The following is a 21,984-nucleotide window of genomic DNA, read 5'->3' as shown; positions in this document are numbered from 1 at the left end:
ATTCGTTTCATAATGTAAAGTGCTTCAGTGATTTTAATGGGAGTTTTTGAGAGTGCCTGAACTCTGGCTAGACTGAATGAAAATGTTTTTTGATAATGTAAATGTTCTTTACTCTCTGTAAAATGAAAGTGTTAAAATAAGTATCTTACAATATTGTTATTAAAATTTACATAAAATGCAAATTCAGTCGTATTAAAAATATTTTATGGCATGATATGGCACTTAAGTAAAAAGTCAGATTTTTATGTGTAGTTAATAGATTACACTACATTTCCATATATTGATCAAATAACAATCTATAAAGGTGCAAAACGCGTTTACCTACACATATTTGAGAAACGAGATATCTCCTGATATATTAAGCATGTTTGGAATTGTTTTGAATAAAAAGGGGAAAAAAATATAAAAAAATAAGCCTATATCAGTTATACAGTGCTTTCGTAGAATGACTTATACTCCCGAACCCCGCCCCCCCCCCCCCCCCAAATGTGCCCCCTCAAAAATCATGAATGCATGACGCCCCTGGTTCCCAGAGATAATCTTAAATGTTAAGAGAGAACCACAAACTGTTTGTTTCCAACATTCTTCAAAATATCTTCTTTTGTGTTAAATTCATACAGGTTTGGAAAAGCTTCCAACAGAATTTCCATTTTTGGGTGAACTATCCCTTTAAAATTGGAGACAGAAAAACAGGAATCACAATAAAGCCTAATGTTATAATTAGATTTCAAAAGTCAAAGTAGGGTTGTTGCATGCCGTTTCAGAACTCATTTAAGCCAACAGATTGCTTATGATCCATTTTTGACTTATAACTGTTTACTTTATGGTATGTAATTTATTGTAGATGGGTGTTAGAGTGTGTTATATGTTACTCGACTTTTTGAATAAGCAGTCGACAATAGTAAAGAACAGATATTTTAAAATAAGAGTCCTGCATCAATTCCTGGATAATCAAAGTGACAAATTTGTAGTACAGTTGCAAAAAAGACAAGTTGAAGTCTATAAAAGCACATGAGACTGTTTGTGGGTGGCGTGTTGTTGTGCCCATGTTGTCAGCAGCAGATGGGATTTGGGCATAATCTCATTCAGAATCTGCCCGCTCTTGTTAAGTGAACAAGCTTTGCTGATAAACATTGGTGACACGAGTACAGACGGTCGTCCCCTTGGCTGAAAGCGATGGCAGGAACCAGACCGTACACTCAGATGAACAGAAGAGCGAGTGAGCAAGCCAAAGACAGCAGAGCTTGAGGAGAGACGGAAGGGAGCGGATAATCTCTAGATGGGTTTCCTCCAGAGTGAATCCCGTTTGCTTTGATCAGTGCGGATTAATCCGGCACCAATGACCTCAAAGCCAAACAATTTATAGAGTTACTGTGAAACTTCCTGCAAACCGGCCTGTCAGCATGTATTGGATGAGATGACTTTCATGAAGATTTTACAAGACTCCATCGTGTAGTTTATCCATTAATACCTGACGGATACTTGTGCCGCACACGTTGATGGCACATAACAGATGGTTGTGTGAGCTGCACACATGGGGGGGATCTATTAGAGCGGTCACAAGATGTTTGCATCAGAGGAAACTTGCAAAACTGTGTGTGTTTTTGTTCTCCAAAACAGATTGTACCACAGGGGCCAGTTTATGAGAGTAAGATCTTTTAAAGGGATTTCTTGCAAAGCTGTCAACCTCTTCAGACCCCAAATCAACAACAAACTTTTCTGAACAGGTCAAAGTGTTTAACACCACAAAATCTACGCACTTTACCATTCAGCAATATGTGATATTTTCTGTCAGAGTAAATGTCACTTTCCCTTTTTGAGCACAGACAGCGTTGAAGCTAAAGATTAGGCCCGGACAGCTGACTCAGGATCTCAGGCTTACCACATCACTGAACAGCCGTTGGGAACACTTTCACAGACAGGAAGACACGCTCTCTCGTAAACACAAAACCTTGTTCTTTTTCTGCTTTTTTTATTTTTTATTAAATTTTAAATACTGTATATTAATATAGAAAAACTGTTATTTTAATTTGGAATAACATTTACAAAATTACTGTTTTATTGTATTTTTGTATATCTTTTTTCTTTTCAAAAACACAAAACAACCCTGACCAATCCCAAGCTATATGTACTTACAAAAAGGAAAAAAAAAAAAAAATACAAAAAAAAAAAGTTTTTTGCGCTAAAAAAGAAAAAGCATACTTTTTTTTCAGTAAACACAAAGAAAATGATATGCATTATATTAAACAGCATTTTGCATCTAAAAAAGGTAGCTTATGATGTTAATATTTCTAAATATGTGTCTTACATTGCAATTAAAACCAGGCATTATACATCTATTTAGTCACTAAAGCAAATATTTATTTTATTTGGCCCATGACTTGATTTGATAATTTGAAAAACTAGTAGAGATCAACAAAAAAAATGTAGATGTCAGAAAAAGCCCTTGCTATATTTTGAAGCAACTGATAACAACAACCATCACAAACTAAGGAGAAACTTGGTGGTGCATTTAAATGGTTTGTTTTGCTAACATGGCAGTAGTTTTGGTTATTAAATACAATTTAAGTAGACAAATATGATTTAGTATACCTTTAAGTGACTTTCCACTCAACAACTCTGGCTTTCCTCATTTTTAACCCAGCACAACAAGTAATTGTGACAAAGATTTTATAATAGAATCTCATTTTGAACTCTAGCTTGCCCTGCAAAAGTAACTTTAATAGAGTACAGTGAGGAGGGATGGAGAAACAGAGGGATATGAGAGGGAGAGAGAGAGAGAGAGAGAGAGAGAGAGAGAGAGAGAGAGAGAGAGAGAGAAAGAGCAGGGGACAGAGAGACATTCTTAAATAGAGGACAAAGCCAGGAGCACAGGACTGAAAATGGAGCAGGCAATTAAAGGCTTCATGTCCTCAATGTTTCCTCTCTCTCTCTTTTTTTTTTATCTCTCCCCTGCCTTTCCTTTCTCTCCTCTGGAGTCACCTCACCTGGTGCAGGATGTGTGTTTTAGGTTGTGGCTTTGAGAGTTTTCTAACAGTAGCATGCTGTACCTGGCGCGCACACACACACACACACCTGTTGAGAGATAACATGACCTCCTGTGGCCTCTGGGCGCTTCACATACTGAATAATTCAGTTCAGGGAACAACACTGGAGGTATTCACACACACAGATGAAACACAACACTGAATTCTCATGTCCCTGAGCTACTAGGCAGAGTGGACAAGTCTATTTCTACATATTCATACTGCGAGTGTGCTATTTTTGTTATTATTATTGGTCCTTGTTAAGACATGCATCACTATTCCTAATTCTCCAAGTATTGTGGAATTGAGCAAATTCTTAACTTCCAAGTATTAAACTTAAGTATGTTACAGACATGAATGACATGAAAAATAAAAACAGTACTTATATAACACTTAGACAGAAGGTGGGAAAACAGCACAAATTATTTTCACACTTTTGAAATTGTTTAATAACAAATTATATATAATAAATAGTGCTGCAAATGATTAATCACAATTAATTTGCTTACAAAATCAATGTTTTTGATTGCATAATACTTGTGTGTGGTCTGTGTATATATTTATTATGTATATTTAAATACACTTACAGTATATATTTTGAAAATACTTTTATTCACATTATTTACATTAAATGTATTTAATATATAAACATAACATATTTTTCTGAAATATATACATTTATGTGTGTATTTATACTGTATATACATAAATACACAGCACACATATGTTATGTAAACAAAAACTCTTTAACTAAAACTACATTTATTTGACTAAAATTACAGTAAAGATTTTAATATTGTGGAATGTTATTACAATTTCACTTCTAATTATTACAATTTAATTCAGTTCAATTTAAAAATAACAGTTCTCCGTATTGATGTTTAAAAATTATTTTAATTTGTAGGCAAATCTAAATTTTCAGTGGCCAGAAAAAAAAACTCACTGACTGCAATCTTAAAATAAATATTTTCTAAATTCATTCTAGAATTTTTTCCCCCCATATCTTTAAGTTTAGAAATTTATTTTATAAATATTTCAAATTTGTTAATATATTAAAATATTAAAATAATATTACAAATAATAATAAAATATTATACTCATTTAAATCATATTAAATTAATATTCAAATATTACAATATTCAAATATCAAAACTATTTTTATTTGATGTTAATTTTACTGTGCCATCACAAAATATGGATAATGTATAATAAAAACAGAATGCTAAATGAACTTACTGAACAACACACAAGCCACCTCCAACTCAACAGTTAGTGTTAGCTTTTTTTTATTTTATTTTTATACATATGATGAAGAGGTTACACAAGGTCTAAAAGTAGAATCTGAGAGAAGAGAAAATGATCTACAAGTTGCATACACTCAAAAAGTGCAAAAGCTAGAAAAAGCAAGTGAAGTCAGCCCTGTGCGGTCGTTCAAGGCCAAACAAGCTGGAGCTGAATGATTCACATGTGAGATGTGTGAGATGGTGGGGAGAGGATGTGAAATTGCCCAGGTCTAGGAGTGGAAACTGTTTAGTCTCTGAAAACACAGGGTTTTAGAAAGCTGCCCCTGTAGAGCCCAACTGTTGACTTTGACATATCCGTCAAGAATATGGGCAGAAATACCCTCCGCTCTGCCTGAAACGCCAACACAGCTGTCGTTCTTCTGGATAGAGTGAACGAACAGGGTTATAAGTCAGAAAAGCTGCGGTGTTTCCTCGCCATTTTAGACTAAATCAATAATCAATATTTCCAAAGGAAATAATAACACTAAACTGTGAATACAGTAAAGATCAGGCATACTGTGTACTGGTTTATAATGGCCAGTTGGATGTCTGTGGGTGGATAAATAAAATCTGTGTGTGCCATGAGCGTGGGAGGAAAGGACCGTATGATGCCAGCAATGTTTTTTATAAGGGGGAAAATAAAGATCGGTGAGACCCTCTTAATGGTGTGCTTGAACAGGTCAGTCTGAGTTGCCATGACTCCTGTCTCCTGGGTTGCTATGACGGCAACATCTTCACATCAAGCCCAGATTCACCTAATCATAGGTTTAATAGATGTGCCTTCACAGACATGAAGCTCTTCCATTACCAAACACTCCTCCAACTGAACGATCTTGCTTACAAGATTTTTTTTACACCAGTGTAGTCTTGACACCTTGTCCTTTCTACTGTAATTATATTAAAGTCCCCGTGCAGTCACTAATTGTATCCCTTAAAATGCATCCTTGACAATCAAAATTACATATTTAACTGTTTTTCCAGTGAAAATGATTTCTTGAAGCTTTAAAGTGCCCCTATTATGGGTAATGAAATGTTCATATGGTTTTGGGTGTCCCCAACAACAGGTTGACATGCATGCAAGGTCAAAAAACACTTTCATTGCCTTATAATATGCATTTATTTTTACATTTCATTTCATCATGCCTGTGTGATGGCTGATAAAGCAGCGTTTGTGAGCGCAGTGCTGTTTGGTGTACAGCGTTACCGGTGAAACAACTATTTGTACCGCCCAAAAGCAGCACCCATTGGCAAAGAATGAATTTGCATTTTCATTCAGGCTAACATGAAAAGACCAACAAGTGGGTGGGCAATATGCAATATTTTATGTTGACGTCAACATGAAACGGCTTGAGATTCGTTTTATGAATGACTCATTTCAGTGATTCAGAGTTGAATTTTATTTATCAAAACGCATGTTTAATTAACTGAAATCATGAAGTTTTCAATGTTAATAGTAATTTATTAAACGTTTCCCATAAGTTAAATTCTTAAGGCCCTATAAAATGTGTTTTATTCGTTTTATTTTTAACGAATATTTTTTTTTTTTCATAAATTTTTCTGGATTTGATTTTAATAGTTTACTTAAATATTAATCATTAAAACATCTCTAACTAATACATTTTATTTAAAAATAATTACTATTTTATTTAAAATGTAACTTCTGGTATATATTACTGTTAAAATGTTTTAATACTCATTTGTATTAGTAGTAGTACTATCATTGTTTAAGTTATATTTCTGTCATAATTGTCATAAATGGCTTCACAGCAACCTGTCAAAATAAAACTTCAGTTTAACTTGAAGAAATCGTGACAGAAATATAACTTAATACAATGATATCATTGCTGCAGACTGCAAACCAGTGCCACCGTTTGCAATCAAGCACACGTGCATGACCACAACCGCTGCAAAAACACTGCATGTGGGGTAACGGAAACCAGCATGTCCCTTTGTGCATTAAACAAAAACCTAAGCATGAAATAACTCCACCCAAAACACCTTCAGGGCATCAAAAAAATTGTTTTTAAACTCCCTGCTTTTAGAAGTGTGGAAACTGAATAATAATGAAACCACCACCAGAACATTATTACTTCTCTTGTGTATACAACAAAACCCTTTCTGCTTGGAAAGAAGGCCTGTTGGAAAATCCAGTTTAAGGTGGCTGGTTGGTCCAAAACAAATTTGACCACCTTAACCTGGTATTTTTTTTTTTTTTGGTAAAAGATGGTCAACCAGCAAGTGATTGGACCATTTCAAGATGGATTTTCCAGAAGGGTTTTAGTTATTTTTTTTATCATTGATTATTTAGGTAGCCTTGTTCTTTGTCTATAAACAAAACAAGATAATCTATTCAGGTTAGCATTTACACATAATACACACAATTATGGCAACTACACTGTAAAATGTTTATAATTATTATATTACAACATCTTTGTTTCAGTTTAACTTTATTAATTTAATTAATTAATTTAACAGTATTTTTTATTAATACTCAAAAGGGAAACCAGCCAATAAGTCCCCAACACATCTGTAAAACCAGCAAACCAGACCAATCTGGGAGACCAGCGTATGCATTAAGTTGGTAGGCTAGAAAATGTTTATTTTAGTAGCGGCAATTAACTGCAGTAACTGAGATGAAACTATAATCAATTCTCGTCATTGTTTTAGGTTAGAGCCGCGTGTCAAAGCCAAAAGAAAAGTTACTCACGTCCCAAGCACCTCTTTGAATTCAAACATCTCCTTGATATCATCGACCTGCTTCTTCCACGAGCAATCCCCGCTGGCCTCTCCGTTCTCCTGAGCCATGGCGGAAAAAAACTAAACGTGGAGGACCGTAGATGGAGAAATGAGTGCTGGAGATCCCCGGAGATTTTCCCCGCTTTCCCACGCTGCACTTCCTGCTCTCGGCTTCTCCTTCTTCCCTCGCTTTCCCCGGTTGTACCGTTAACGAATAACCCCGGTGAGGATTTCCCTCAAGCGGCTTAAACGGTTAGACGTAAACAGTTCGGAGAGGCGCGTGCGTGCGTGTCACCTTTGCGGAGTCTTAACGGCACCAGTGCGGGTTTATTCCGCCCCGCGCGGCTGATGAACGTTGATCAGTCCGATGCGCTGCATCCGTTGTTATGGCAATGATGAGAGAGAGAGAGTGAGTGAATGAGGAGAAGGAAGATGCTCTGCTCCTCACCAAGCGACCTGACAAAGAGCAAATGCATGAGAAATATGGCAAGCCATTTTACTAACACGCATCCGTTTTTTAAGCGCACTTACTAGTAGCCTATTTTTAATTAAAAAAATTATATAATTACAAACTTTTCTACCAGCCACTTTCCCAGTTGTGATAAGTGAATATTTACTTGTTACTGGAAAAAAATTTCAAACAGTATTACAATTGATATTGGTACCGATTCCAGTTATACAAATACTGAGTCTTTAAAGGGATAGTTCACCCAGAAATAAAACTTGTCATTAATTACTGACCCTCATGTTGTTTCAAACCCGTGAATACCTTTGTTCATCTTCGGAACACAAAATAAGACATTTTGGATTAAATCCAAGAGCTCCCTGACCCTGCATTGTTACCAGGTCATTATTTTTGTTTTCTTTGTGCACAAAAATATTCTTGTATTTGACAGACAACAAAAAAAAAAAAAGGTTGAACCATTGATCACATAGATTGTTTTACTGATGTCCTTACTACGTTTCTGGGTCTGAGAATATTTCAGTTACATTACTGTCAGAAATGGAGGGTCAGAAAGTTCTTGGATTTCATCAAAGATATCTTAATTTGTGTTCAGAAGATGAAAGTCTTACAGGTTTTGGAACGATATGAGTGTAATTAAAGACAGAATTTGTATTTTTGAGTAAACTATCCCTTTAATACTTTAACTGTAAACTGACAATTTCTTAGTTATCAGTATTCTGTAAGTGACAAGTGACTATTTGGGAAGTTGTGGAAAGAGCCAAATATTAAAATTTACTTTGTTATATTGAGTTTAATAGAGACTAGTCACTGTTGAAATAAGTACTAGTATCTAAGGAATTGTTCATGAAACATAAAAATATAGGATTGTTTTCTAGTACTTAATGTTGTAGTAACAACAAATAAATGTTAAAATGGCTTGCCATATGAGCGAGTAGAGGAGAGGAGGAGGAGAGACGTGTGGCTGTGTGGATCGTTCGCATTGCACCAAAAGCATGCTCAGGTCCAACTGAAAAAGACATGCATCTGTTCAGACCAATTATTTTAATAAAGTCTAAATTCTTAGGGTGCCCTTTAGGAAATGAAACAGTGGTCATTTCAATATAGATGCATTACGGAACACTGAAGAAGAATATATTAATCATGGTTAATAGTTGCTGCATTTCAAAGCAACAGTCAAAATAGTTTAGGCAAAATCAAGGTAAAATAACACTTTGGCTACATCTGGTGGTATGAGCAGGCTAATGATGATAGTAGCGAACAAACCAGCTTGAGTTCTAAAAGTATCTGTTTATCGACCTTAAATGTCTACATCCAACATAAAACAGCAGAATTTAAGGGTTCAAAAGCAGGTTTTAATAGTAGAACCGAAATTTGCTTGACACGTGTCTAATGTGGATGTCAGATTGGCTGCAGGCCATTCACATTTATCAATACAGTTAGCAGTAAGGACAAAATGTGTGTGTGTGTGCGCGCGCATAAGTCAGCTTTGCTGTAGTCTACCGCTCATGAGTATTCCAGCTGCAAACCACTGCAGTTTCTCAGCTTTGGAAAATCTGTCCCTCCCTTTGCATTCTGTCGCTCTCTCTTGTCCTCTTTCTTTCATTACCAGCTCTTGAGTCAGCAAATCTAAGCACTTTGATCTGACAGTCCGGCACCACTAACCCCCCCGCTTTTCTTTTTTTTTTTTTTGCCCCCAAGAAGATACTTCTCCTCTGATTCCCGAGTCCACTTTTGCATTTGTGTTGTCAGTCATTAAGAAACATTCTCAAAAAAAATGCAATCCAGCAACCGTGGACAAAAACAAGTGCTATTCAAGACACCTTGATGTGCAGGGCTCGCTGGTAATTGTTCATTTGATGCTAGCTGAATTCAAATCAACATCTTGTTTTTCCTATTACATTAATTTGAGTGCAAATACTTGCAAATAATTGCACAATATGAGAGAACTTTGGGGGAGAAAGAATATTCAGTAACAATATTTACAATAAGGTTTAATTGGTTAACTTTTGGTAATGCATTAAGAATCACACGAGTAGCAACAATGAAGATGTTTCAAACAGCATTAACTAATCTAGGTCAATGTTAATGTAATATATAATTATGCTACTGTTTAATGTAAAATTCATGTTAGTTCATGATTGATTTACTAATGGTAATTTATACAACTTGAAATGTTAAAAATGTATGTGTAATTAACAATTAATCAACAGCTATATATATTGTATCATTAATGTAGAGAACCTTACTGTAATCTGTAATGTAACAAATATTGTGGATATTGTGTATCCCTGTATGTATATCAAGACCCAAAAAAAGTCCCAAATATATAGTAAAGTATATGCCCTATATAAACGTATATTCTATTTTTTAGATTTTATTAAATTCCAGTCGTTTAGAAGGCCAAGGAATTAAAGTAAAATTTAAGAGAAAGTTGAAATATATTCCAATTAAAGATTATGCCTGTCCACAAAGTTGTTTAGTATTTGGCGCCCCCACGTGGACGCTGAAAAATCGCTTGAAAACAAAATATTTGTTTGGTCTTACGGAGATACTACATTTTAAGAAGGTATAATTTACACAGAAACGTTTTTATATATTTTTTAGAACTTTATTTCATAACAGTTTTAAATCTACTACTAGATAGAAAGCATAAAAATGTCTACTGCAACATAGAAGCTTGTGTATTAGCTGAGCATTTGACGGGCTTTATTGGCAAGCAAACATCCCATTGCACACAGCAAGGAGAACTTTCTACAATGTTTGGTACTTCAATCTAATTTTAACACTGAAGTAGCCAATGAAAATCTTCCAATTCACTTGAAAAATACAGGCAGGTCTATTCAAGCAAGACTGACTAAGGTTCATCCCCTTCTTCATCAGACTCCTCCTCTTCCTGCTGACCCTTTTTCTACAATTACAGAGAAAGAAATAGAAGTGTAAAATCCAAAATACAGGTCAAAGTAAAAAAAAAAATGTTTTAATTTGTAATATTTAAAGGAATGGTTCACCTAAAAATCAATCAAAATAGATTTGGAGAAATGTAGCATTACATCACTTGCTCACCAATGGATCCTCTGCAGTGAATGGGTGCCGTCAGAATAAGAGCCCAAACAGCAGATAAAAACATTAAAATAATCCACAACTCCAGTCCTTTTTTTTTACTGGAGAAAGCAATATTATGGATAGAGGACTTGTGATGTTTTTATCAGCTATTTGGACTCTCATTCTGACGGCACCCATTACTGCAGAGGATCCACTAGTGAGCAAGTGATGTGATGTTACATTTCTCTAAATCTGTTCCATTTAAGAAAAACACTTCTACATCCCTGAAGGTCTGACTGGTGAGTACATTTTCAGTATTTTTCATTTTTGGATGAACTATTCCTTGAAGTAACTCACTTGGGTTATTGAATGCAAAACTACTGTGAAACAGGACCGACAACTGCATCCTGCTTTTTCTACAGAGGTCCTTGTCTCTGTTGTTCTCATCTCCATCTCACTCACCAGCTTAAGAAAATCAATGAGCTTATGGGCATCTTCCCCTGTGGTCAGATCCAGGAAGTCTTGTGGGATTCTGTAGGACAGACATGGGCTGGGCTGCACTGTGACTTCACTGGTGGTGTAACGGAACGCAGATCCGTCCTCATAAAATACAAGATGCACGGCATTAATATAGCAGCACCTTTGACTTTTAAAATACAGGCAGTGCAATACATTTGAACAGGGTTTGATGTAAAATGTGGATCATTTTCAAGTAAGGACTACCTGCAGTGTTGTGTTTTCTTGCGTTTGACTTGTGAGATTTTTCCCAGATGTTAGCTCCTCCCACGTGAAGAGCAAAGAGTCTGTGACTTCACCAAACGGGTTGAAGTCAATCAACCACATACGTCTCTTTAGAAAAACAAACTTGCAATTATTTTTGTACTTGTTAAAGACTCAACTCAAACCTGTTCACAACAACAGGCTTGTATTGGGAATACATTTAGAACCATACATTGCTATACAGTAAATTACATTTAAATTAGAAATTTGCATTCATAAAAACTTACTGAGCTATCTCTGTAAACGTCCAAAACGACTAAAAAAAGAAAGAACATTTTTAATGCACGTATGTAACTTTTTAAAAACAATACAAATATTTTCTGCTCTTCATATTGAAACACTTACAGTCCTCGTCTGGGAACCGGTATTGGATGTGATCTCTAAAAAATTCCAGTATAGAAGAGGAGATGCTGGCCTCTTGTTTGGCGATGTGCTGGTAATGTTGTGTGTAATCTCGCTGACTGATCGCTAAAGAGCAGACTTGATCTCAGTACATACAAATTGTTTGAAATGTTATACTCCCATGGCATTACATAAAACACAATACAATACATTCATTTATTCACAAATCAGGTTAAAAAATGCACAATTTTCATACCGATTACTTTGTTTTCTTTCACAAAGCAGCGGAATTCCGCTCCTGGAATAAGCTCACTCCATTTTCTCAACACCAACTGCACAAAATGAGTCCCACAGAATAACAAGATATTATGTAATAATATTGATTTATTTGGGAGACATTTAAGAGTTATTCATCAGGTTTCATTATTACATAATATAATACAATATACACACTATTGTTCAAAGGTTTGGGGTCGATAAGATTTGTTAATTATTTTTTTTTTTTTATAAGTCTCTTATGCTCTTTTGCATTTATTTGAAAAAATTTAATGTTAAACATTATAACAGTTTAGCATTTTAAAATGCAATTTTCATCAGTTATTACTTCAGTGTCACATGATCATTCATAAATCAAACTAATATACTGATTTGCTGCTCAAGAAAAAAAACCGTACTATCCTTGTTGAAAACAGTTTTGCTGCTTAATATTTTTAGTGGTAATACATTTTTAATAGAAAGTTCAAAATGCTTGAAAATTGTTTGGTAATGTATTATATAATATTGTATTATATTATCTTGAGTATTTTTAACTGTTTGTGATTCTGTACCTCATAGTTTATGGCTGGATCTGGAGAATCATCACTACAGTGAAGGAATCTGCCAAAGGAGGTACAAAATTATTACTTCAACCAACCTGCTTTCTTGAGAAAAAAAAAACCCATCACGTGGAGCATGATGGGAACTGAGAATATCAGCATGTGTGCGGGATACTCACGGCTGTGTGAGGTCATGCGTTATAAAATCTGAACTTTTGAAAAGGAGGAAGATGTCGCTTAGACTCTGACACTGTAAAGAACTGTTCAGGGCAATCCAGTTAGCATCCTGGGCAGGAACACATAAAGATGAAGGATATTGTGAGTATTGTATATTCATGTGTATGAATTAGGATTTTAAGTCAAATCTTCTCACCCTAGGGGCGCTCCAGTTCAGTTTTGGGAAGACGCACCCACCTAGAATGTTTATTGCCTCTTGCACATTTATGTTGAACTCTGGGAACTCTGGGGCCTGAAGAAGATTCGCACAATTTAGTACCTGCACAGGTGTATGGCATCAGCTGTGCTCTGATTGGCTGAGAGGAATAAGACGCACCGTGACGGCTGTTGTAGTTTCATCATCAGTCCACTGGAAACCAAATGCATGAGATCAGGAAAACACTCGAGTTGAGTTTCAAGAGATAGAAGTGTATTTCACACAACCACACACATACCTGAACGTCCTCCTCATCCGAGTCACTGTTATTGATCTGTGTTTGTGAATCGTTATTCTCACTATGAACAGAAACAAGCAGCTATTTGTTCAATAACCAGGCGTCAATAGAAAGAATGATGATTTATTCAATGCCAAAATATTTTCTAAAACCTCACCTGCCAGAAACCACAAGTGTCCCGTCATCTAATAAATAATCGATTACATTTTGAGGTATAGGTAGAATCAAGCTGGTAAAAGAGAAAATAATTTAACGACAACAGCACGGACATAACAATATTAACAACAGTACAGATAACTAAATACCGGTAATCTCAAAATTGTAATCTTACAGTGCATAATTATCGCCCTATATATAATATACTATAACAAATATTAAAACATTTGAATTTATATAGAAAGAAAACAGTATACAGTACAGCGATGTTAACATATTATAATGATGGCATTGTTAACGCACGCTTTTGTGAACTTTCTGAGTCCCCCCCATCATTATATATTATCAGACTGTGCGGATCTCTCTCTTACCTCTTGATGGTGTGTTTCTTGAATAAATGATACCAAACAGAAAACTGACAGTTTACAACTTGCTCTTTCTTCATGCTGCCTAAAATTTACGGTGGTAATCTGCGCAACCTCAAAAACATCCCGGCATAACTATAATACCACAAAACCAATAACTACAGTTCCGGTTTATAACCGTGCTTTGTTTTGAAATCAATCTATATTTTAATACTTAATGGAAGTTTTATTTTAGTCAATTATACTAGTTTTTCTTGAATATTAGTGGCCAGGTTGACAGTAAGACATATTAATCGATAACCAGATCCACTGTACAGGGGGAGGAACTGTTTTAGCGGCACACAAGTAGGCAGATACTTACTGAACATGTGACTACTTGAAAGAAAACTAAACTGGATAGATCACTTTGTGACTTTTTTGACACACACAACGATTTCTCAGGTACGTTCTTCTCTGATTAAACCGACTTGGAATGATCTCACTTTTCATGTTGTCTAGCCTAGCTGAAATAGCCTGTGGTCATTATGAAAACATCATGCGCCCTGTAACTTAATTCCTGTTGCACGTGCAGAATTACTGCAGCTGCTCCAGAGCTTTAGCATTACTGCACTTCTGCACAACATGAGCTCTCCGAGGAAAGCGACTACTGAACCTCATGTCATCGAAGAGGAGGTAAGAATCTGTCTTAAAGTCAGAGTTCACAAATACTGTCATCCTTTCCCAACCTGAGAGTTTCTTCGTATAATTTATTTTTCCATGAAGTGAATGATGCATGAGACTGTCAAATTGCCATTGCATTGCTTGTTTTTCACAGACAAAAATAAAATCCTATGCAAAATTGAAAAAGAAATTTGTGCGAACTGTTAATGTAATTCTCATGTGTTGTGCTTCAAGTACAAAGTGAATAATGTGTTTTTAGCTGATAGCAAGTGGAAAATGGGTGAAGCTTGAGAAGACCACATATGTGGATCCATCTGGAAGCATCAGGTATTGATTTGTGATTGTATGTGAATGATATGTGACCCTTGACCTCTGGACTGAGTGGACATGATACCGCTGATTGAAATTATCTTGTTTATTCTTGCTTCCTGTGAATCAATCTAAAACATTGTTTGTGTCATTATTTGTTAAAATCCTCAGGAAATGATCTCTATGCATATTTTTGTGAAACTCTTGTCTCTTTAGAACATGGGAAACAGCAAAGAGAACAACACGAGTCACCAACATTTCCTCTGATGGTGTGTACAGTCTTGTGTACTCTTATTTGAACCGATTTATATGCTTTAATGCTCCATAATGATTCGTATGTTTGGATTCATTTTAAGCTGTAGCAATCATAGCCCTTTTGAAGAGGACTCTACATAAAGACTGTGTTGTAATGGTGAGGCAGTTTCGTCCACCCATGGGATGCAACACACTGGAGTTTCCTGCAGGTCTGCATCTGATGATTATATAACATATAATATATAGTCATATAATAGCACAGCCCTGCATCTTGAAAAAAAAAATCTGCTGATTTACAAAACATATGACCTATTTTTATTTAGATAAAAATATGTAAAATCAGCTTTGATGCACTTATAAAAATAAAAGAAGGCAAATGTGAAATGGAAATCAGGATTAGGCAAATAGTGTCTTCAGAATCATTCATGCATTTGATAATCAACTGAGAATGAAAAAAAATGTAATCTGGCTCAGAGGAAGATGGAAATAATATCTCTGTGTCAGATTTTCTGGTGATTAAGGGATAGTATAAAACAAGATCTCCTTAAAAATGGTTGTCAAAAGTAAAAATGCTACGAAATGCATCATATTTTGTGAGAAAATGTGATGTGCTTAAGCAAAACAGAGACTATTTTTTTTAATCAGCACCACAAAATTAGTAAGATACAGGTTGCTAATATAATGCAGTGTACTGTATTTATTGATCATTCTTTGTGTATGAATATTTCAGGTCTGATAGATGACAATGAGACTGTTGAAACTGCTGCTTTGAGAGAACTAAAGGAGGAAACGGGTTACAAAGGGGAGGTGGTGGGCGTCACTCCAGGTACAGCTTCTGTAATCTGTGTGGATACCTGACAAAATGTTTATAAATTTGAATAATTTAATGTACCATTCCCTTGTCTTTTAGTCACATGTTTAGACCCGGGCTTGTCTAACTGCACCACACAGATGGTGATGGTACATATCAATGGAGATGACACTGAAAATATAAACCCCACTCAGCAGCTGGGTGAGTGAAGAAGCACCAGGAAATACTTTATTATTATTTTGATTATATTGTCCATATTTTGTTTTAAATTAATGCTAAGCAAAGATTTATTTTATTTTTCCTGTGCATGTCTAGGTGATGGAGGTATGTATTTGTTAAAAAAAAAAAAAAAAATTGTCACCATTTTTCTTCTTTTTCCTAAAAGTATATTAATTTTTGTCTCTTAGAATTTGTGGAGGTTATTCTTCTACCTCTGAACGAATTTCAACAAAAAATTGATGGTGGGTGTACTTTTCGCTGAATTCTATCTTCATTTATTTAGTATGATTTTATTCAGCATGTTAGGTTTTGCTTTAATGTTCCTTCTTTTATAGAGCTGCTGAAGAAAGAGAAAATAGTGGTGCAATCTATGGTGTATATTTATGCTATGGGAATGTCACAGGCCTTCTTTAAACCCAGAGAGTTGCCTGTGCTGAAGCAGTGAGATGCACAAATCTCTCGCCTGGAACACACTAAAGACAGACTCTCGTGAGATCATCAGAGTGATGAAATCTACCAATACTTGACCATGGCCTTGGTGTTTTACAACAGCTGCCTGAACATTCCTAATAAACTAACTGTACTTAATTAAGAGGTATTCATTGTTTTCACAGTTTTACAATTCATTATAAAATAGATAGGAACTTACCTAAAAGTGCAGGTCTATTCTGTGAATTATTTTGAGCATGTCCTGTCTGATGTTGGCCTGTGATAACAAAAGAAGTCCATAAAAAATATAGTGTCACAAAAAGACTCTCTATAAGAAAGGTACTTTGTATTATGATCAGAACTTGGAGTAGATCTGGTAAAACTGATTCGGAAGGGTATTTTTGATGTACTGTATCTATGTATTCACATACTAACATCCAATTGTCTGTCTATAGGACTGCAATACACAGGTAATTCAAAAACTTTACAGTTTATGCTGGATGCATATGCAATGCTGTGTCCCTGGATAACTATTAATTTTTATCTAATAAATTTGACAGTTTACATTTTTCAATTTGTGGTTAGAACTTGTTATTGTTCCTATAGATCTTTAAATGTGCACATATTTAATAAGAGTGTAATCCAAATAAATTGTCAAACACAACTCTAGATTTCTTTCTTGAGTTTATTGGTCGAATGCACATCTTACAACTTGGTGCTGAGTGCTTGTTTCTATACATTTATAGGCTGATTTACATTTAATGTAAAGAAGAAAGAAATCAATATAGTGTACATTATATGTACATTACACTCGTATAAACAGTTAACAACTAATTCAAAAAATATAAAGTATTTATATTTTTGTAGACTTTATAGTATCTTACAGTAAATCGTAATTTTAGATCGAAATGTAACTTTTAGAAGTCTATCAAAGCAAAATCGAATTTATTTATTTTTTATTTTATTTTTTTACAACTGTACAAAATAGCTTTTTTTGCAATATTATTTTGTTATGGACAGTCACGAAGTTCTTCCCTGAAAAGTGACGTAGTTCCGTAGACAATTTTCGCGCGACATTGAAACTACAGTTTGTACGTCTGGTCCAACACAGAGATGTTTAATCGGTTTAATTAAAAACATAGCGAGTAAAAGCGATCGAAATCAAAATGACAGTTAAGCTCAGCACAATATCAGTACAAATGCTAGGCAAGTTTATTACTCCGTTGACGTTTAAATCTCTGTTAGCTAGCAAAATATCTTTATCTGATTTAGCCCAATCACTAAATTCTACATTTACATCATGTACAACATGACATAAGTTGCTTAGTCTGATCATATATTTTATACGTAAGTTAGTAGTAAGCGTGTATCATAGTCCACGACAGACAACATTTTACTGATATATTTAATCATTGACGAAATTACCAAATTTAAATATTAAAGTAAAAGGTGATTCCAAATGTAAAAAAATATAAATAATACTAAAGTAACAGTATATAAATACTAAACATGATCGTACATAACCCATTTTTAAATCCAAATGATAGAAGTAAATCAGGTTTAGAACAACAGTTCATGTTAATGAGAGTAATTTGTTCTGTTTGTTTTCTCCAGCTCTGAAAGGTGGGAGAAGCCATGGACTTCGGCACGTGCAAGGCTAAAAAGAAGAACAGAGGTTGGTCTCCAAACATGTCCAAACAAACATCATGCTTTACTGCAGTAATTCATTATTACTGTTTGTTTTAACTATGAATGCCAGTACTGCCAGTATCACGTTAAATCCCAGTACAAGAAAATGTATGGAAGCGTATGGGTAGCAATATTCAATTTGGGATGTAATATGCAAAATGACAATGCAATATGTAAAATGACAATGCATTTCTGTATTTACATTTACATTTTCCAATACATTTGTGCAACGTTTGGTGCAAAATGAAAATTAAATTACATAATTTTCATTTGCCATTTCATACACCAGTTTTAATATGTAAAATGAAAACTAATTTTAACGCTTTATATGTTGCAAAATTAAAATGAAAATGTATTACAGAAATTATTAGATATGTATAACATGTTCAAGCAAAAACTGTGGCAAAATTATCATTTAAATGCTATTTTTCTTAAATGCATTAACACTCAAAGTCAAGACACTTACGATTGCATTTTCATTCAATGTCCCGCAATGAATGTAGCAAAATTCAATGTGCAAATTGAAAATGCATTCCGAGCCGATCACGTCTCCGCCCCCTCCCGCCATGTCAATTACTGCGTGAACAAGGCGGGGCTTGCAGAAGGTCAGACCGAATGGACAAGACCGTTGGCCCGTGTATGTTTTGATCATTTCGGTTTATGGCTTCAATATTTCATTCGCACATGTGGGCGGAGCGGAAACGCTGCTTTCATCTGATTGGTCAAATCGCTCAACCTTCAGCTCGGTCTTTTCATTCTTACAGACAGAATAAGAGTCAGTGCGAGTGCAGCACTGTAATGTCTGAAACCACCACTCACTGTTAATTAGCATAATATTTGAATCAGATGTAGCTGGGCACATAATTCGTGCTGCTGAGACCTGCAAATTATTTCTAGGTTGTAGTATTGTATGAATATTGTCCCACTGATAAATACAGCACAAATAGTTCTGTCTCTTTGGAAAAAAGTGAAGTGGAAATAAAAATCAATAATAGACTGAACAGTTCCATTAAAATTAGCTCTGTGCTGCTCGGTGCTCCTGTAGCCTACCCCAGAGCGCCCTCTCGCGGCTGTAGACGGTAATGTTTTCTCTTGGTTCAGAATAAATGCGACTTATATATGTTTTTTTCCTCGTCATGACGTATTTTTGGACTGATGCAACTTATACCGAAAAATACAGGTAACATTATTATTATTATTATTTATTATGAGAGTAATTGACACAGACTAGAACTTTAATGTTTCACCAAATTCATCTCAGATCTTCAGACTAGTCTGACTCGTGTTGCTGTATAACTGGCCAGACTTACCTTCCCAAAAAATCCTATTTAATTTTATTTCATAAATTTAACTATATTTATTTCCACTTCACTGTTATCCAAGTAGACAGAACTATTTGCACTGGTTTTTATCAGTGGGACAAAATTTATACAATACTATAACCTAGAAATAATTTAACGGGGTCTCTTGCAAGTCGCAGCAGCACGAATTATGTGCCCAGCTACATCTGATTCAAATATTATGCTAATTAACAGTGAGTGTAGTTTCAGACATTACAGTGCTTCACTCGCACTGACTCTTATTCTGCCTGAAAGAATGAAAAGACAGAGTTGAAGGTGGAGCGATTCGACCAATCAGATGAAAGCAGCGTTTCAGCTCCGCCCACAAGTTCAAATGAAATATTGAAGCCATAAACCGAAATGATCAAAACGTACACGGACCAACTGTCTTGTCCATGTTCTCTCACTTGAATCCTCTTGAGTCTTGAGTCTCTTGACCTTCTGCAAGCCCCGCCTTGTTCACACAGTGATTGACATTGCGGGAGGGGGCGGAGACGTGAACGACTCGGAATGCATTTTCAATGTGCACATTGAATTTTGCTACATTCATTGTGGGATATTGAATGAAAATACAATCGTAAGTGTCTTGACTGTGAGTGTTAATGCATTTAAGAAAAATAGCATTTAAATGATAATTTTGCCACAGTTTTTGCTTGAACATGTTATACATATCTAATCATTTCTGTAATACATTTTCATTTTAATTTTGCAACTTATAAAGCATTAAAATTAGTATTCATTTTACATATTAAAACTGGTGTATGAAATGGCAAATGCAAATTATGTTAATAATGTTAATAATAAAACTTAATTTTCATTTTCATTTTGCACCAAGCGTTGCACAAATGTATTGGAAAATGTAAATGTAAATACAGAAATGCATTGTCATTTTACATATTTCATTGTCATTTTGCATATTACATCCCAAATTGAATATCGCTACCCATATGCTTCCATAAAAATGAGCTCAAAGAGATTGGAGCTTCAGTCCAGCTTCACAGGCTCCGCCCCTGGCAAAGGAAGGGGGCGGGGCAGTTTGATGGAGCGCCTATGGCAATCTGATTTCCACTACGGGGGCATGTCCTCGCTTGCATGTGCGCCCTCAACGTGAGTTCACTGCCTCTTTTTATGACCATCACCTCCCTTTAAATGCACCCGAACCCTAAAATTATTGCATGAATCTTTTATTTCGACAGGTCTGCCCTGCAGTCAAAGAAACAACTCTCTATACAGTCTGTTTTGGCATCCATCCCAACTAAGAAACTTGATAAACTTTAGAATTTTTTTTCTTTTCTTTTTTTTTTCAAATGTGCTGGTGTTCATGTTGTCTAATCAAGTCTTACTTCATGTAGTTCTGAATTCAGGTGAGGTGTCAGGCTGTTCAGGTGACTTCAAAGGCCTGATGTCTATGCTGACACCTGGAGCGCTTAATATTAAGAAACACTTAGGACAAGCAAAGAATTCAAGTAATTTTAAAGGGATTATTCATCCTAAAAAATTGACTTTACTCAACTTTATGTTGTTCCAAAACTTTAAGATAACTTCAAATGTCATTTACGCTCGTGCATAATCAAACCATAGGCCATCACGCTACAGTAGATTTGACATCAAACACTTTTGGTTTTCACTGGTTGCACTTCTATTAACTATGAATGTTCCCTGATGCTGCAGTACTGTTTTGGGCCAGCAGATGACTGCCGAATGCCAACCCAATAAATAAACCAAAAGCAAGCACATCTGTCACTGGAATATAAGCAGGGTTTCTGTGGGTCTATAAATTATACAGATTAAGGCCTTAAAAGGTACTAAATCAGAGCTGAAAGTTATGGCATTAAAGATAGATATGTTTAAAAACATATAACATATTCCTTTTGAAAAAGTTTATTTTTATTTTTTTGTTTTTGACAAAAAAAGCATCAGACATTTCCACTGGAAAACAAGATGAGAGTTTTCTGCATAAACTCTCCATTGTACCTTCATAAAACCAATAGAAACCCTGTGTATGGCCTGTACAACCGTGCAAATTCAATCTCCAACTTTCCTTTATTTAATTTAGCTGTTGCAGGATCTTCAGTTCGGTCTATATCTGCGTCTGACCTTCTCAAGCGGCAGAAAGAACAGCACCAGCAGAGAATGTTGCCTTGAAAGAAGAGGGCGGAAGAGATTCAGAAGAGGCGAGAGGCAATTAATGTTGCTTTAACTACTGATTGCATTTGTTTTGCATTACATTTGGAAGCTGGTAGATTGTTTAGTGTTTCAGTATTGAGTTTTTGGGGGTGATTTATAGGCTCTAACTTCTGTAAAATCCTTTGTTCTTGTGATCAAGAAGACCTTTTACCTGTCACTGTAGGATATGTACTATAAATATGAGCTCTTCTCTACCCAGGGTGCTCCAGAGTAGTCCTCCCTCCCAGCCCAATGTAAGCAGGGGTTCCTTGCTCTCTCCGAAAGATGCCCCTCAGGCCCTCCTGTGCCTTTCAGAAGGAGAGGATATCTGAGGTACTGTTTCAGGAAAGTGCTCCATCATTTGGTAAACAATATTTTCAACTCCAGAACATTTTGCTGTAGTGTTTTTTTTTTCTAACTGTAA

General features: G+C 35.4%; 3 protein-coding genes and 1 long non-coding RNA gene across 5 annotated transcripts in view; 2 read left to right on the top strand and 2 right to left on the bottom strand.

Moving 5' to 3' along the window:
* camk1da (calcium/calmodulin-dependent protein kinase 1Da) overlaps positions 1–7,486 on the bottom strand; it is a 45,630-nt gene extending 38,144 nt beyond the window's left edge. Inside the window, exon 1 of the mRNA XM_059510787.1 lies at positions 7,017–7,486. Within this exon, the coding sequence (XP_059366770.1) occupies positions 7,017–7,114 (98 nt within the window). The 5' untranslated portion in view covers positions 7,115–7,486. The remainder of the gene's footprint in view (positions 1–7,016) is intronic.
* A 2,700-nt stretch (positions 7,487–10,186) lies between these two features.
* On the bottom strand, positions 10,187–13,833 carry cdc123 (cell division cycle 123 homolog (S. cerevisiae)). The gene is made up of 13 exons (XM_059510786.1): positions 13,689–13,833; positions 13,319–13,390; positions 13,162–13,222; positions 13,044–13,076; positions 12,864–12,959; positions 12,670–12,776; positions 12,503–12,551; positions 11,932–12,007; positions 11,679–11,801; positions 11,561–11,589; positions 11,277–11,402; positions 11,016–11,153; positions 10,187–10,419 (listed from the first exon to the last, which is right to left on the bottom strand). Exons 1-13 carry the CDS (start codon positions 13,760–13,762, stop codon positions 10,366–10,368), a joined length of 1,038 nt encoding a protein of 345 aa, XP_059366769.1. The 5' UTR covers positions 13,763–13,833; the 3' UTR covers positions 10,187–10,365.
* Positions 13,834–14,100: 267 nt separating this feature from the next.
* On the top strand, positions 14,101–16,935 carry nudt5 (nudix (nucleoside diphosphate linked moiety X)-type motif 5). 2 transcript variants are annotated; one of them, XM_059510784.1, is made up of 10 exons: positions 14,101–14,123; positions 14,254–14,354; positions 14,602–14,669; positions 14,868–14,920; positions 15,008–15,115; positions 15,637–15,732; positions 15,817–15,918; positions 16,125–16,178; positions 16,272–16,431; positions 16,497–16,935. In XM_059510784.1, the coding sequence occupies exons 2-9, from the start codon at positions 14,304–14,306 to the stop codon at positions 16,379–16,381; spliced, it is 642 nt and encodes a 213-aa protein (XP_059366767.1). In that variant the 5' UTR covers positions 14,101–14,123; positions 14,254–14,303; the 3' UTR covers positions 16,382–16,431; positions 16,497–16,935. The 2 variants fall into 2 exon arrangements, with proteins under 2 accessions (XP_059366767.1, XP_059366768.1); XM_059510785.1 differs by lacking the exons at positions 16,272–16,431; positions 16,497–16,935 and having other exon boundaries at positions 16,033–16,151.
* Positions 16,936–20,358: 3,423 nt separating this feature from the next.
* LOC132105571 (uncharacterized) lies at positions 20,359–21,857 on the top strand. The gene is made up of 3 exons (XR_009423961.1): positions 20,359–20,501; positions 20,591–20,860; positions 21,781–21,857. It is a non-coding gene; the product is annotated as an uncharacterized LOC132105571 (long non-coding RNA).
* The last annotated feature ends 127 nt before the right edge of the window (positions 21,858–21,984 follow it).

The sequence above is a fragment of the Carassius carassius genome, chromosome 26, assembly GCF_963082965.1.
Source record: "Carassius carassius chromosome 26, fCarCar2.1, whole genome shotgun sequence".
Lineage (NCBI taxonomy): Eukaryota > Metazoa > Chordata > Actinopteri > Cypriniformes > Cyprinidae > Carassius > Carassius carassius.
This window is presented reverse-complemented; position numbering and strand designations above follow the sequence as displayed.

Excerpts from the sequence above, each read along its gene's own strand:
- cdc123 (XM_059510786.1), bottom strand. The coding sequence starts at position 13,762 with ATGAAGAAAGAGCAAGTTGTAAACTGTCAGTTTTCTGTTTGGTATCAT. Across the intron at positions 13,223-13,318 it reads ACACTTGTGGTTTCTGGCAG|TGAGAATAACGATTCACAAA; the intron begins GTGAGGTTTTAG and ends TTCTGTTCATAG. Across the intron at positions 11,802-11,931 it reads GAAAGAAAACAAAGTAATCG|CGATCAGTCAGCGAGATTAC; the intron begins GTATGAAAATTG and ends TCTGCTCTTTAG.
- nudt5 (XM_059510784.1), top strand. The coding sequence starts at position 14,304 with ATGAGCTCTCCGAGGAAAGCGACTACTGAACCTCATGTCATCGAAGAG. Across the intron at positions 14,921-15,007 it reads CACCAACATTTCCTCTGATG|CTGTAGCAATCATAGCCCTT; the intron begins GTGTGTACAGTC and ends ATTCATTTTAAG. Across the intron at positions 15,733-15,816 it reads GGTGGTGGGCGTCACTCCAG|TCACATGTTTAGACCCGGGC; the intron begins GTACAGCTTCTG and ends CTTGTCTTTTAG.